The sequence below is a fragment of the Piliocolobus tephrosceles genome, chromosome 1 (genome assembly GCF_002776525.5).
Source record: "Piliocolobus tephrosceles isolate RC106 chromosome 1, ASM277652v3, whole genome shotgun sequence".
Taxonomy (NCBI): Eukaryota; Metazoa; Chordata; class Mammalia; order Primates; family Cercopithecidae; genus Piliocolobus; species Piliocolobus tephrosceles.
This window is the reverse complement of record NC_045434.1, coordinates 83,962,167-83,976,267: the sequence shown is the minus strand read 5'-3', so window position 1 is coordinate 83,976,267 and position 14,101 is coordinate 83,962,167. Positions and strand designations below refer to the sequence as shown.

Here is a 14,101-nt window from a genome sequence, read left to right as displayed (position 1 = left end):
TCACTCTGCCACCCAGACTGGAGTGCAATGGTGTAATCTCAGCTCACTGCAACCTCTGTCGCCCAGGTTCAAGCGATTCTCCTGCTTCAACCTCCTGAGTAGCTGGGATTACAGGCACCCACCACCATGCCCAGCTAATTTTGTATTTCTAATAGAGATGGGGTTTCACCATGTTGGTCAGGCTGGTCTCGAACTCCTGACCTCGTTCGTGATCCGCCCACCTCAGCCTCCCAAAGTTCTGGGATTACAGGCATGAGCCACCAAGCCCGACCAAGACCCTATTTCTATAAAAACATAGCTGGGCTTTGTAATGTATGCCTGTAGTCCTAGTTACTCGGGAGGCTGAGGTGGGAAGATTACTTGAGCCCAGGAGTTTGAGGCTGTGGGGAGCTATGATTGCCTTTGCATTGGGCAACTGAGCAAGACTGTATCTCAAAAAAAAGAGAAAAAAGTACAACATTGGAGAACTATTCTGTTTTAACAATATGAAGATTAGGCTCTGAGACTTGTCATGTTTAAATTAAGAATATTAGTGGAATTAGCCAGGCTCTGTACATTTCAGTACCATAGTTCTCTCAGCATACTATTAAAACTTTAAAAATGACCCTTTTGATTGGTAGTGATAGCTGCTAAATTTTGCACAGAATTTTAAATATAATTCATATTTCATGGCAATTTGGGAGATGATTTGTGAATCTTGACCCAAATTGCTCTCTAAGGAAATCTGTCTTAATTGAACCACATTATCAACACTACAGTGATAGAAGATATAAACATCTATTACTGACAGAAATTGATTGATAATATAGTTCGGTGTGCAGTCAAGTTTCTTTAAATTTAAAAAAACACCTTTTAAAGGGAGGTTTGCATTTATTTCATAGGAAGAGAAAAAAATCTGCATTCAAGTCTGAGTTCTTCATTGTAAATATCTCAGTTCATCAGCTGGCTCTGCTTGCTTATGAATGAATGTGACATTCTTACTACCATTACCAATAATATCAAAATATTATCATATATTCATAGTCATGTACTTTTCTTTATGGAGTTCATACCAGCCTCATTAATCACTAAGGTTTTTGGAATAGGGTTAGCTCTGCTGACTAATATTTAAAAAGTGCAAAACTAGATTACAGCTTATCTTGATATAGTACTTTTAAAAATTTTCAGGTCGAGCACATGAAATATTAAAACTGTTATACTTTTCTATCATGTTTAAAAGCTATACTTTTTTTTTTTTTTCCAACCTTTTCCTGGGAGTGAGATCTCAGATTTGTCTCCATTCTTTTCCCATTAGGAACATTTGCTTAAAGTCCTGAGTCTGGTCCTCAGAAGTAAACATACCGTAACTATAGAGTCCAAAGCCTGTTGTTTTTCCTTATGGAAGGTGGAATGTCAGGCACAAAATACCTTAAAGAACTTTTTTAAGTTGTGATAGATAACTGAAATGTGAATAGATTTATGACTTATATTTGATAAGTCAAGTGCTGTGTAGTATTTTAATTAAAACTTTTTAAATTGAGTTAGTAGTTTTTTCAATACATAATATGTAGTTAGCATTATGTAGGGATAGCAGGATACAAATTTCAGATATATAAGCTGCAAAACAAAACATCAGCAAATATAAAATTATTTCAGTAGTTACAAGGTTTTAATAGATATTCTTTTAAAATTGAAATTTCTTACACTTTTGTTTCATTTTACTACACAGAAAAGAATGTTTTGATCTCATACATTCTGACAATGTAGCTAGAAGTATCATAGAAGATTTTTGTAGACATTCTATTCTAGCCCACATATTACAGTGCTTAACAAAATGTTACTCTGCTTGGTGTCCTTCTGCTATCAGGTGAAAAATCCGTTTGCTAATGTTCCAGAGTTCTTTCAGGCCTTCGTATCCAATAAGACTGTGCACCTTGATGCCAAAATGTCAGATTTCAAACACTATAAGAACTTTTATATCAGAGATCCCTCCTTACTCTACATTTTCTTCCCCCTTCCTTCCACCACTTTAAGAAAAAAAGATAAAAAGAAAAAATCTGTATCTTACTTTTTATTCAAAATAAGGTCTAGTCTTCATTGATAAGATAGCATTTTCCACAGAATCATTAGACTACTTGATTTTTAGTATTTGTTGTCACCTAATTTTGTTAACACATGATAATGGTTCTTTTTGGCATTAACACAAGTGACTTTTTGCCCTCTCATTGCAATTCCATTTTTAATGTGCCTTTCATTGCTTTAACGTTTTCTTATCACGTAAGTGCTTTTGTATTTCCATGACAAGAAGTTGGTGTAAATTTTTGAAACTTGTTTCTTCACCTGTACATGTAGTATGCATCAAAGATTTTATCTGTCTGAATTCCTGTTCTTCACAAGCAGATTTTATTTTCACATGACTTTTTTCTGTTCCACTACCAAAGGACATATAACCTGAGGCTTTTTTATAGGCATCCATTGAAACATCTAACAAATATTTATTGAGCTCTTACTGTGTGCCCAGAACCATCTTCATCTCAGAGTAGACACTCGTAAATATAATAATATGCATGTCTGAAAATAATAATAAGCATGCCTGTACTTGTGTATGTATCTGTTGAAAAGCTTGTGATATTTTAATGTATTCTCAGATGTTAATATGTTCTTTCCATTGAAATAGAATTATTACAAACTGTCTCATAAAATAAAGAAGCAATAAATTTATCTAATGTTAACATATATGAGTTTTTAAATACCAAAGCCACATGTTGTCATCTAGTCAAAGAGCATGTGTCCCAGACATTTTTATGTTTTAATTTATTCAAATCAGTATTGCTTTCCTGTGAAATACTTATAAGCTTAGAAAGTGTATTGTATGTCTTTAGAAATTTAATTCTGTTGCTTTTGTGCCAGATGATCTTGAAACAAAATTGTTCGCTTTTTGAGTATGGAAGGGGCAGTGAGGCTAAGGGAGTCATACCTGTATCAGATCCAAACCTTTATTTGTATCTAAGTGAGCCAAGACAATATAAGCAATTAATATAAGATGGTTTGTGTGGCTTATAAATAGATGCTATATTCATTTTCTTGAATTTTTAAAATAATCTACCGTTTTTAATACATGGTTGCTATTTGTAATAAAGAACAAATTTTTCTCTAATTTAGATGCAAGAATAATACTTTGCCTCTAGAAGATTTATTTTTAGCACATTACATTTCTCCTAGCTTTTTATCCATTACTAAAATTGTTAATAAAAATGTATTTTTGAGCATAGTGGCATCCTGGAGCTTAAAGAGTCAGAGTTTCATGTACATCAGTACAACCTCAGAAAGTACTGATTTTATTCGTATCTCTAGAATAAAAACATGATCTTACATAGGAGCCTTTCTTTTAAGCCTAGATAGTTTATGCAATCTCTTTACAAAGCAGGTTCATCTCAGCTCATGGGAACATGAATGCCATGCTGGATTCAGTTAGCATTCTCTCCAACATGCCATTCACCCTCTGCCTCTAATGAAGGGATCATGTTTTCTGGAAACATAACTGTTCTTCAAGAACTGAATCCTGAAAATTCCCATTAGAGAAGGTGACTGGCTACTGAGTGTTGGTTCCTGAATATTCAGAAGTAGTTCTTTTATCTCTAAAATTAGTCCTTGGATTCAAAAGCTTTTTTCTATATCTTTGATATTATATTATTTCATTTTTAAAAAATATACCTGAACATTGAAGGGAAGATTTTTAACTTAAGAAAATAAACATGTTATTTTTGGGTGTCTAAATGGAAATAAGCTTGGGCTGCTTAAAGGTAAACCAATAATTAGTATATTCCATGGTTAACTGTTATAAGGAAATAAAATCAGTAAAAACAAACACATTATCAGGGAATGGTTTTACATGGTTTTATATTTCTAAAGAAGCAGTTTCATAACACATCTGTTTAGAAGCTGTTGTAGGTTCACTTGTTCATTTTCTTGCTTCTTTCTTGATTTTTCTATCCTTAATGTTTGGTAGGTTTTTGCCATATTTTGGTTGTGTTATTACATAAGAAAATACTGGAGTAAACTCTGAAAGTCTAGTATCTCCGAAAGTCCAAATTCTCCTTACTTAACTATTTTAATTAAAGAATAATTTTATTAAAAAGAATGATCTTTTTGCAAATCAGCTATTTAAGTAACTGGCAAGAGTATTATAAAATTTAACTTTCTGAGACCTAAAAGTATTTCATTAAGGATTCAGCTCTGATACAAGATACTATTCCATTTGTTCTATGTGCATGTTGTGTGAAATGTGAATCCATTTCCATCACCTTATTGCCTTTTTTCATCTTTCTTTTGTTTTTGATAGCCAGGTTTCCCTTATCCATCCCCTCATCATCACTCCGGTCTGATCTCCTCTCCGATCAACTTTGAACACATCTATCACATGACTGTTAATTCTGCTGAAAAATTTCTCTCTCCTGATTCCATAAACCCTGAATATTCCCCGTCTCTACGCTCTGTCCCTGGTACACCAAGCTTTATGACTCTGAGGGTATGAACAGCTGAGTCAGGTGTTAACTTTTACTAACCATGTATGGATTTCCTTTTGCTTGGCTTTAATAAGTAACACCGCTGAGATGGTGCCATCTTGTGAACCTTTTCCTTTGGCCTATTTCTTTCCTGCCAAACTTCTCCTCTTCCTCTTCCTCTGTTTATCTTCCTCTTCTTTCTTTCCCATTTCCATTTGTTTCTTATTTTGAGGAAGAAGATGGAGGAATAGGAAAGATTTCAATTTTTATTTTTGAAACACAGTATTGAAGATTTGTCTGTGTTTAATGAAAGATTTTCCCATCATAAGAAACAGCTCTCTATTCTATTAAAACAAACAGGAAAGGGCTCCCAGAATTTCTGAATTTTTTAGCTCCTTACCCTATAACCAGTTCAATTCAGTGAAATGTTTTGTATTTAGTGAGGTTAAAGTCTGTGGTAGAGCCCATCCACAGACCTATCTACAATAAACCCCTTTTTGAAAAGCTTAAAAATCTCCAAAGCAAAAAGTTAAAAAATTAATATTAATGAGTAACAAAAATTCTAAAAATAAGTAGATACTAATCTTTGAGTTACTGAAATGCATGTAATTCCAACCAGGATCCAAGGTAAGAAAACTAAAGCAAAGAGAGAGGAAAATTTAGAAAGCATGCTGTATTCTGAAGGATTGTGGCAGCTGCTATTGGTCTCTTCCTTTCAGCTTGTATCTTTGCTACCAGTGGCTTTACAGTAGGGTGGAGAGCTGGTGGCCATTAAAGCTGAATATTCATATGTCCATCAAGTGGTGTATGCTTACAGTAACTTCAAGGGAACATCTTCTGAAGTTAGTTTTGCAGGTAATAAAATGTTTGAATTGTATCATGTATCACTTCCCATAATGTCCCCTAACTTACAACAATAATAGATCAATTTTTGTATTTATATATGTAGAAATTTTCCAATTAGAAAATTAGCTATAGGATGGGAAGTTTATTTTTTTGCTTGTATTATAAAATTATTCTAAATTATAATGTTTTAAATGTTATTGACATTTAAATTATATCACTTAAATATCTTATCTGACCAAATTAAATTAACCATGATAAAATAAGTCTTAGTTTGCTTAGACTGCAGGGAGTGGATTCCAGAGGAATTTTGTTATTTGTTAATCAGGAACTTTTCACTGGGTAGGATGGCTCACACATGTAATCCCAGCTCTTTGGGAGGCTGAAGCAGGAGGATCAGGAGCCTAGGAGTTTGAGACAAGCCTGGCCAACCATAGCGAGATCCTATTTATGCAAAAAATAAAAATAAAAATAAATTAGCTGGATATGGTGGCACATGCCTGTGGAGGCTGAGGGGAGAAGATCACTTGCGCCTGGGAGCTCGACGTGACAGAGAGCTGTGATTGCACCACTGCACTCCAGCTCAGGTGATAGAGCAAGACTCTGTCTCAAAAAAATAATAACTTCTCATATAAAAGACTATGGAAATGTTGCTTTAGTTAGTCATCTATAACTAGAAATACCGTACCATCAAATGAAAGTCTTACCCTAATCTTATGCATATTTGTACCTTGAAAGGACCAGAGGCTTAGGTTTCTTGTCACTTTATAATGAAATGTATTCAACTCTAGCTGACTGAATGCTAAACTTTTTTTTTAACAAAACTTTTTTTTTTTTTGTCATTCCTTTATTATTTCAGCCTACGGTGTTACTAAGTTTCAGGTATATTTTGTAGCCTTAATTTTTGCTATTTCTTCTAGGGTAGGTTTGTTTTATAAGAAAGGACAACATCAATATATATTAAGGTTTACAGAAAAACAATAACAAAATGTATAGCCTGAAACAGATATTCCCGTCTCCTTTGAGCTTTTCCTGGCTGCATTGTTCACATGTTGCTTGCATCTTACAGGGTTGCTCCTGTAAATGTGACTTTTGAATTGCTAGCATTGACTATTTCCGTTTTAATTTTTTTATTTTCTTGGAGAAAAAAAAGCATCTGCTTTAAATAATGCACCAAGAATTACATGGACTATGCAAATTTGGTAGATGAACCAAATTCATGTAGATGGCATCGGTTAAATTTGGGGCCAACAAGTTGCCAACTTTCAGTATGTGTGATTCTTCAAAATGTATCCTTTGGAGCTTTTCAAGTGGTATTAATGCATGCTTTCCCGAGTGCTGGCTTTGACCCTTTTTTAGTTGTTTTGCCATAACCTTTTCTCAGGCATTTCAGGTGCATGTAGGAAAGCTCAGTGCTGCAAACTTTCTCAGAGCTCTAACCTCTCCTTGGAGTGAGTTTCACAATTGCATGGCACCTGGGAACTCAGTTTCCAGTTCTAGACTTTTATTATAACTAAAAAATATTTTTTAGCCCCATTTGTACATTTCTTTATTGCTTGTTTCTTTTAACCTCAAAGCCTTAAGTATTTATGCCCATTTCATTGTATTCTATGTTAAATTATTTAACCTAGATCATATTATAGCAAAGAAGACAGTCATCTTTTAAGTGTTTGCATAAAATGTTACTTTGTATCTTTAAAACATAGACCTGTAACTTCAAATCAATATTAACTGAACACTGTTTTACAGAAAGGATCATATGTTGAAATTACATTGCCAACTGAATTAATCTCAATACTCAAATTAGAAAATTGGGATTGCAGATATAATCTATTCATTTTCCATTTATTTATTCAGCAAATATCTTTCAGCACCTAACTATTTTAGGTGCTGGAGAGTTTAGTGTTATTGTAATAGCAGTCAGTATAAGAAATTATGTGATGACTAAAGAACTGAGGCTAGGGAACCGTATGCTTACTAAATAACCAGGACAAATGAACTGTCAGCCCGAAAGCTGAGGACCCTGAGGTGGTGAGTGTAGAGGACGGTGTGCCTACCAACAGTGTTCCCCTGGGTTTCCAGGTTTAAAGGTCAAGTATGAGGACATTTAGTAAAATTTGTAAAATGTAATTTAAGCATTTAGGCCTTTTCTCTTACTGAAACTTCTAAAACCATTTAGATAAGATAGATTTCTATTAACATTAAATAACATAAGTCATGAATAAACATAAGTCATACCACAAAGTTTATCAATGTATGGCAGGTATGTGAATAAATTTCTCTAATGTATTTTCTATGTTAAGCCACTAGAAGAAAAAGTAATATTTCCTGAGCCCAAAATGATGAGAAAAGATTGTGTTTTTGAAGCAGTAAAATGAGGCAGACAGTTGTAACATTTTTAAAAAATAACTAGTTAGCTTGGTGTTCTATTGCATTTGAAAACAGCATGATACACTATCATCAACGGTTAAAGAAATTATGTTGGAAGAAAAGATAGGCAGGAAATACATCAAATTGTTAATAGTGTCTGGTGAATTCACAGGTAACTTTTTTGGTCTGTTATGATTTCATTATTATATGTTCTGCAGTTCATGAGTATTACCTTTATAATCAGAAAAAAAGCAAACAATTTTAATGAACTAGTTAGCACTGAGAGAACACCAGGTTAATAAATATATCTTCCAGTCACGTTTTGTTATGTCTTAGTGGCTATGACTAGCTGTGTGATTTTCTGATGATGTAGAAAAGATAAAGGATTACCCTATACTAACGATAGCCTATAGCATTCTATGAAGAGAGCATCTCTTTTCAAAGGAAAGTTGCATGTTATAATTTAACTTGGAATTAAAACTATTTGGCTTTACTTAACAAATTGATCCTTTGGAAAAGTCACAAAACTTGATTTTTTTAGGGCTTTCAATGTGTGATTTTTTTTTTCATTGCATTTCCATTATAGAGTTAAGGTATTATTTAAACATGTAAAATTTGTGATCACCCCACCACCAAGCAGAATTGCTGGGAGTTTGTTGTTGTTGTTTTGAGATGGAGGCTCGCTCTGTTGCCCAGGCCAGAGTGCGGTGGTACGATCTTGGCTCCTCCGGCAACCTCCACCTCCCGGGTTCAAGCAATTCTCCTGCCTCAGCCTCCTGAGTAGCTGGGACTACAGGTGCGTGCCACCACGCCAGCTAATTTTTTGTATTTTTAGTAGAGACAGGGTTTCACCATACTGGCCAGGCCGGTCTCGAACTCCTGACCTCATGATCCGCCTGCCTCAGCCTCCCAAAGTGCTGAAATTACAGGCCTGAACCACCACACCTGGCCAGAATTGCTGTTTTGATGTGACTAAAAGGAAGTTTGAAAGTGATATGCAGATAGCTGTATGAGGCTGTTACTAGAACAGAGGAAAGAAAGGGCACATAGTGGGACTGGGCTACATGCTTTCTTTTTGCTAGTGTAATTAGCTTCATCCTCAGACAAGCCCCAGGAGGCAGTTATTATCCCCATGATACTGCTGAGGGAACTGGGGCTCAGAGTTTAGCGACCCCAAGCCCTGCTGTTAGTCAGCTGTGCAGCACGGATGTGAGTATTGGGCCAAATCCCTCTGTAGCCTGTGCTCACGGCCACTATGCTGCCTTTATGGCACACCCTCTTGAACAGCCAGTGAAGGAGAGGCTGGCTGACAGTAGGCTAGTAAGATTACCATCATTTTCATAGCTATGAAAGAAAAATCAATAAGGAGTAGATAAATCTTCCAAGTAAATATATATAAATCTGTTTATAAATTATAAGAAATCAAATCCAGACCATTTGCTTCAGAAGATGCTTACATGAGGCTCGGGTTATGTCAGCAAATGGAGAAAAGCCTTGTGAGTGTTAAAAGAGATGTTAATAACATGGTATATGTAGTTTGCCTTCTGCAGGATTTATAAAGAATATTGAAATATTTTTTCCTCCTCTGGACTTTTTCAGCCCCAACATCTCATCCTTCTGGTCTGAAAAAGATTGGGGCCTTTGGGGAGGCTGCCTACTTTCTGTTCTCAACTATAACCAGACAGCTCACCCTGCACACCACCTCTCTGGCTATCCTTTAGGTGTGTGTGATTTGAAAAACATTCTGTGGCCTATTTTCCTACCTCACACACTAAAATCATTCAATAATTAAATGGAAAAATCAGTAAGGAGTAGAGAAATCTTCCAAGTAAATGTATATAAACCTGTTTATAAACCTTTGAAATCAAATCCAGGCCATTTACATCAGAAATTAGTTTTCAAACTAATAGTCCCAAATTAACTAACTTCACCTAGTTTGTAAGTATTGCAGCATCTTATTTCTAATCCCAGTACTACTATTGGTGTGAGTCAGTAAAGATGCCTGGTGACCAGGGTGTGAACTTATAAATGGCACATTTGGTATCACATCAATAAAACATTTTCTTGAGAAGAATATAATTTTAGTAGAATTTTCTCCAAATGGACTTATTCAGCTGTTGAGCAAATAAAAATGTCATACATGGTAAAAACTTTCAGTTATCGGCAAATGTCCATGTAATTCTACCCTTCACTGTCACATCTAACCATATAACTTTTACTTACTGTTTTTACAACCCAAAAAAATGCTGTTTACTGATGAGTATTTCAGTAAGTATAAGTACTTACTCCTGATTAGGATGAGATTTACTTCATGCTAGGTTTTTATTACTTTTGTGGGTGGGAAAGACTATATAATCTGCCGTTCCTTGCTGTGTGTCATTCTGGTTAAGATGACTTTATTTCTTGGTAATTATAGTCAAAAATAGACATCTCTGCAGAAAAATCAGTTTCTTTCTGGCTAAAGGATGTCTTTCTTGCTTTTGTTTATAGAACCCTCGGCCTCAGGAAAGTCGGACAGTATTCAGTGGCTCAGTCAGTATTCCATCTATCACCAAATCCCGCCCTGAGCCTGGCCGCTCCATGAGTGCTAGCAGTGGCCTGTCAGCAAGTAAGTGCCGGGGCTGCAGGAAGGTGCCTCCGAGACAGGGTGACCCCAGCTCCTTCCCCTCATGTCCTGTGGGTGACACGTCCTTCACTTACGTGTGCCCATTGCATTCTCAAGTGGCTGAAGTGTCTCACACCCTGCTGGGTAATGCCTAATAGGCACAAATGCAGTTGTTAAGAAAATAGTCCCCAAGTCCTTTTAGAGTATACAGGCCATCTGGGAAACAGACAAATATGATTACAAATTGTGGTGATAAATGCTCTGAAGGAAGTAAATAGCATACAGTAATAGAGAATAACAAGGGGTAGCTGTTCGGGATGAATCCCTACTTGGCAGAATAATTAGGAAAATCATTCCCTAAGAGGTGGAGTCATGTTTGAATAATATTTGGTTAACTGAAAGAAGGCTAGTGTGGCTACATGGTAGTGGTGAGGAAGTAACAAAAATTAGAGGGGAGTAGCAGGTAAGGGTCAGACCAGCAGGGACTTGAAGACCAAGGTAAGACATTTTTTACTTTATTCAAAAGCAAAAGGAAGACTTTTAAGTAGGGAAAATTTTTCATTCAATTTACATTCTTAAAACAGTCCTGCAGGCTGCCAACTGGAGAATGGACTAGAGGCAGGAAGAGTGGAAGCCAGCATCCGGAAAGGAGACTCCTAGAGTGATCCCGGTGGAAACCGATAAGGGCTTGGGATGCAGCAGGGGCAGAAGGAGAGAAGATGGTAGATTCTCCAGATATATATTCAGAGTTAAAAGCAGTAAGACTTGATGATGAATTAGTTGTGGAAAAGTAAGGGAAAGAGTTAAAGATGACACTCTGACTTCCTGCTGGGGCCTTAGTATGATACCATTTACTCCCATTTACAACCATTTAAGAAGGGGCTGGGGCAGGACATTCCAGGCATGTCCAAAGTTCCCGAGGTAGCAAAAAAAAGAAAAAAAGAATGCGTATGTTTGATTCACTGAAAGAAGGCCAGGAATGGATTCAAGAATATACCCTTTACTACAATAAAGATAACATTCATTCAGTACACATGTTTGAGGTTCCATTAGCTACCAACTCTTCTGCTGAGGTGCTGGGGGTAAAAATCATATATGACCTAGTACCTGCTTTCAGGTGTGTCTCAGTCTTTATTAGTCTCTTTCTCTCTCTCTGTCTTTCTTTTTTTAAACTGTACTCGGAACTGCAGCGTCTCTTTTCTACACTTTCAAACTAGAACCTTGAGCTAAGGGACCGTAGAGAGAAAAAACTGTTCCATGGTGCACTTAGGTTCAGCTACGGTCACGGAGCAACTTTTTGGTGGGGGGGAAAGGTGTATAAAAAGATATTGTCTGCCTGAATAAAATTATACAAAGATGCTAAAGGCTACTTACCTCAAAATGAGAGAAATGTACAGATGGGACATTTGGCTGATTTAAAAAAATAAATTTTACTCCCGTCAAATTCACTGTGATCTTAGATATTTCCTGAATTACAAGCAGTGAGGTTATAGATTGTCAAGTGATCATTGTAGTTTCTTACCTGGGGAAGACTGTTCTTGGCTGAAGGGTTGCTTTTCTGTAACTTTCTCAAATGCGTGCTTTCCCGGGAGCATGGCACTCGCTTGGAGATCAGAGAGAGTGTCAATCGAGTGTGCCAGCGTAAATGCAGTCCCAAAGTGTACCAGGTGCAACTTCAGTGAAACCTTTTTTCACCTCCATGCAAATGAACTTTAAGAGAAAGTAACTGCACTAAATTCAATTTCACATTTAAAAGTCATTGAGTCAGAAAACTTACTTGTTCCCTTCTATTCTTGAATGTTAGATAGTTGAGTTCAAGTCTTCTGATGCAGATTGAGTTTCCTCCATTCATTTGCTCTTCATTCAGCAAGTACTGATTTTGGCACCCAATTTGTGCCCAGGTATGTTTTTTTTTTTTTTTTTTTAGATTCTGGCAACAAAGATGAATGATGTTGTGTTAGTTACCTCTTGCTACATAAGAAATTATCCCACAAATTAGGAGCTTTAAAATAGCAAACATTTATTATCTCACAGTGCCTCAGGGTCAGGAATCTGAGAACATCATAGACTGGATGACTCTGGTTCAGGATTTCTCAGGAGATTGCAGTTGAGTTGTTTGCTGGGGCCACAGTCACCTCAAGACTCAGCTGTGACTAGAGAATCTGCTTCCAGGCTCACCCATGTGGTTGTAGACAGGTCTGAGTTCCTCACCGACTGTTGGTTAGAGGCTTCCCGTTTTTGCCATTGTGGGCCTCTCCATACCCTATGCCTAAGTGTCCTTGTGGCCTGGCTGCAAGCTTCCCCCAGGGCAAGTGATCAGAGAGACAGAAGCAGCAGTCTTCTACCTAACCTCAGGAATGCTGTATCATCACTTCTGCAGTACGCTGTTGATCACACAGACCAGCCCTGGGTGTGTGGCAGGGGACTACATATGAGTGAATACTAGAAGGGACAATCATCTTGGAGGCGGGCTACAGACATAGAGCATGCTTTCAAGAAGCTTTTGATTGACAAGATGTTGAAGTGTACAGTTTGCAACTTTCTTGCCGTTATCTCCTAACGTTATCTGGACCCAGTATGTAGCCCTGACCACAATGAAAAAATCTTGCTAAGTGGGAAAATAACCACTTCTATTATGTTTTTATTAGCGATAGCTAGATTTGATGATTGATGTAAGCTGTTACTAAGTTATCAAGAAGTCAGGTACAAAGGTGTTACAACTTTAGGAATTAGCTAATGGTCCATAATTCGTTACCTGAAGCCCTTGAGGCCAGAATGTTTTTATGTTTTAGAAAGGGATCTACCCTATATTATGTTTTATTCCCAGCAAGATCCATGACAAACAAACACATTAAGTTCCCACAAATACGTTAATACTCACACAGCAAAAGTTATGACTGTTCACACTGTAAATATAGGAATAAATGGGGTCTTTATAAACAAAGCCTAAAGTCAACTTCCAGGATTTTTTGGGGTTTTTTGTTGTTGTTGTTGTTTTGTTTTTTGTTTTGGTTTTGTGTTTCTGTTTTTGTTTGTTTTTTGACACAGAGTTTCACTCTGTTTCCCAGGCTGGAGTGCAGTGGTACGATCTTGGCTCACTGCAATCTCCGCCTCCCAGGTTCAAGCAATTCTCCTGCCTTGGCCTCCCGAGTAACTGGGACTGCAGGCAGGTGCCACCATGCCCAGCTAATTTTTGCATTTTTAGTATAGACGTGGTTTCACCATGTTGGCCAGGCTAGTCTTGAACTCCAGACCTCATGATCCACCCACCTTAGCCTCCCAAAGTGCTGGGATTACAGGCCTGAGCTACCACGTGCGGCCTTGTTTTTGTTTTTTTGAGACAGAGTCTCTGTCTGTTGCCCAGGCTGGAATGCAATGGCACAGTCTTTGCTCACTGCAACCTCTGCCTCCCAGATTCAAGCAATTCTCCTGCCCCAGCTTCCCAAGTAGCTGGGAACACAGGCATGCGCCACCATACCCAGCCAATTTCTGTACTTTTAGTAGAGATGGGGTTTCACCATGTTGGCCAGGCTGCTCTTGAACTTCCGACTTCAGGTGATCCGCCCGCCTCTGCCTCCCAAAGTGCTGGGATTACAGGTGTGAGCCACCACGCCCGGCCCAGTTCACATTAGGTTTTGTCATCACATTAATTTGCATCAAGCTTGTGAAAAAACTTTTGGTTTTCAGGACTTTTGGATTTGTGGAATTGCAGATAAAGATAGGCCCTAAATTGCAAAGATTTAAAGAGCTGAGACAGCCCATCTCCTTAGAAGTGCTGAAGTGAGGCTCCCATATCGCT

General features: G+C 37.2%; 1 protein-coding gene across 2 annotated transcripts in view; it reads left to right on the top strand.

The window, feature by feature from the left end:
• CDC42BPA (CDC42 binding protein kinase alpha) overlaps positions 1 to 14,101 on the top strand; it is a 312,993-nt gene that overhangs the window by 289,972 nt on the left and 8,920 nt on the right. For both annotated transcript variants that reach the window (XM_023203616.2, XM_023203615.2), the window contains one exon: positions 10,188 to 10,305. In XM_023203616.2, coding sequence (XP_023059384.2) covers positions 10,188 to 10,305 — 118 coding nt within the window. The remainder of the gene's footprint in view (positions 1 to 10,187; positions 10,306 to 14,101) is intronic.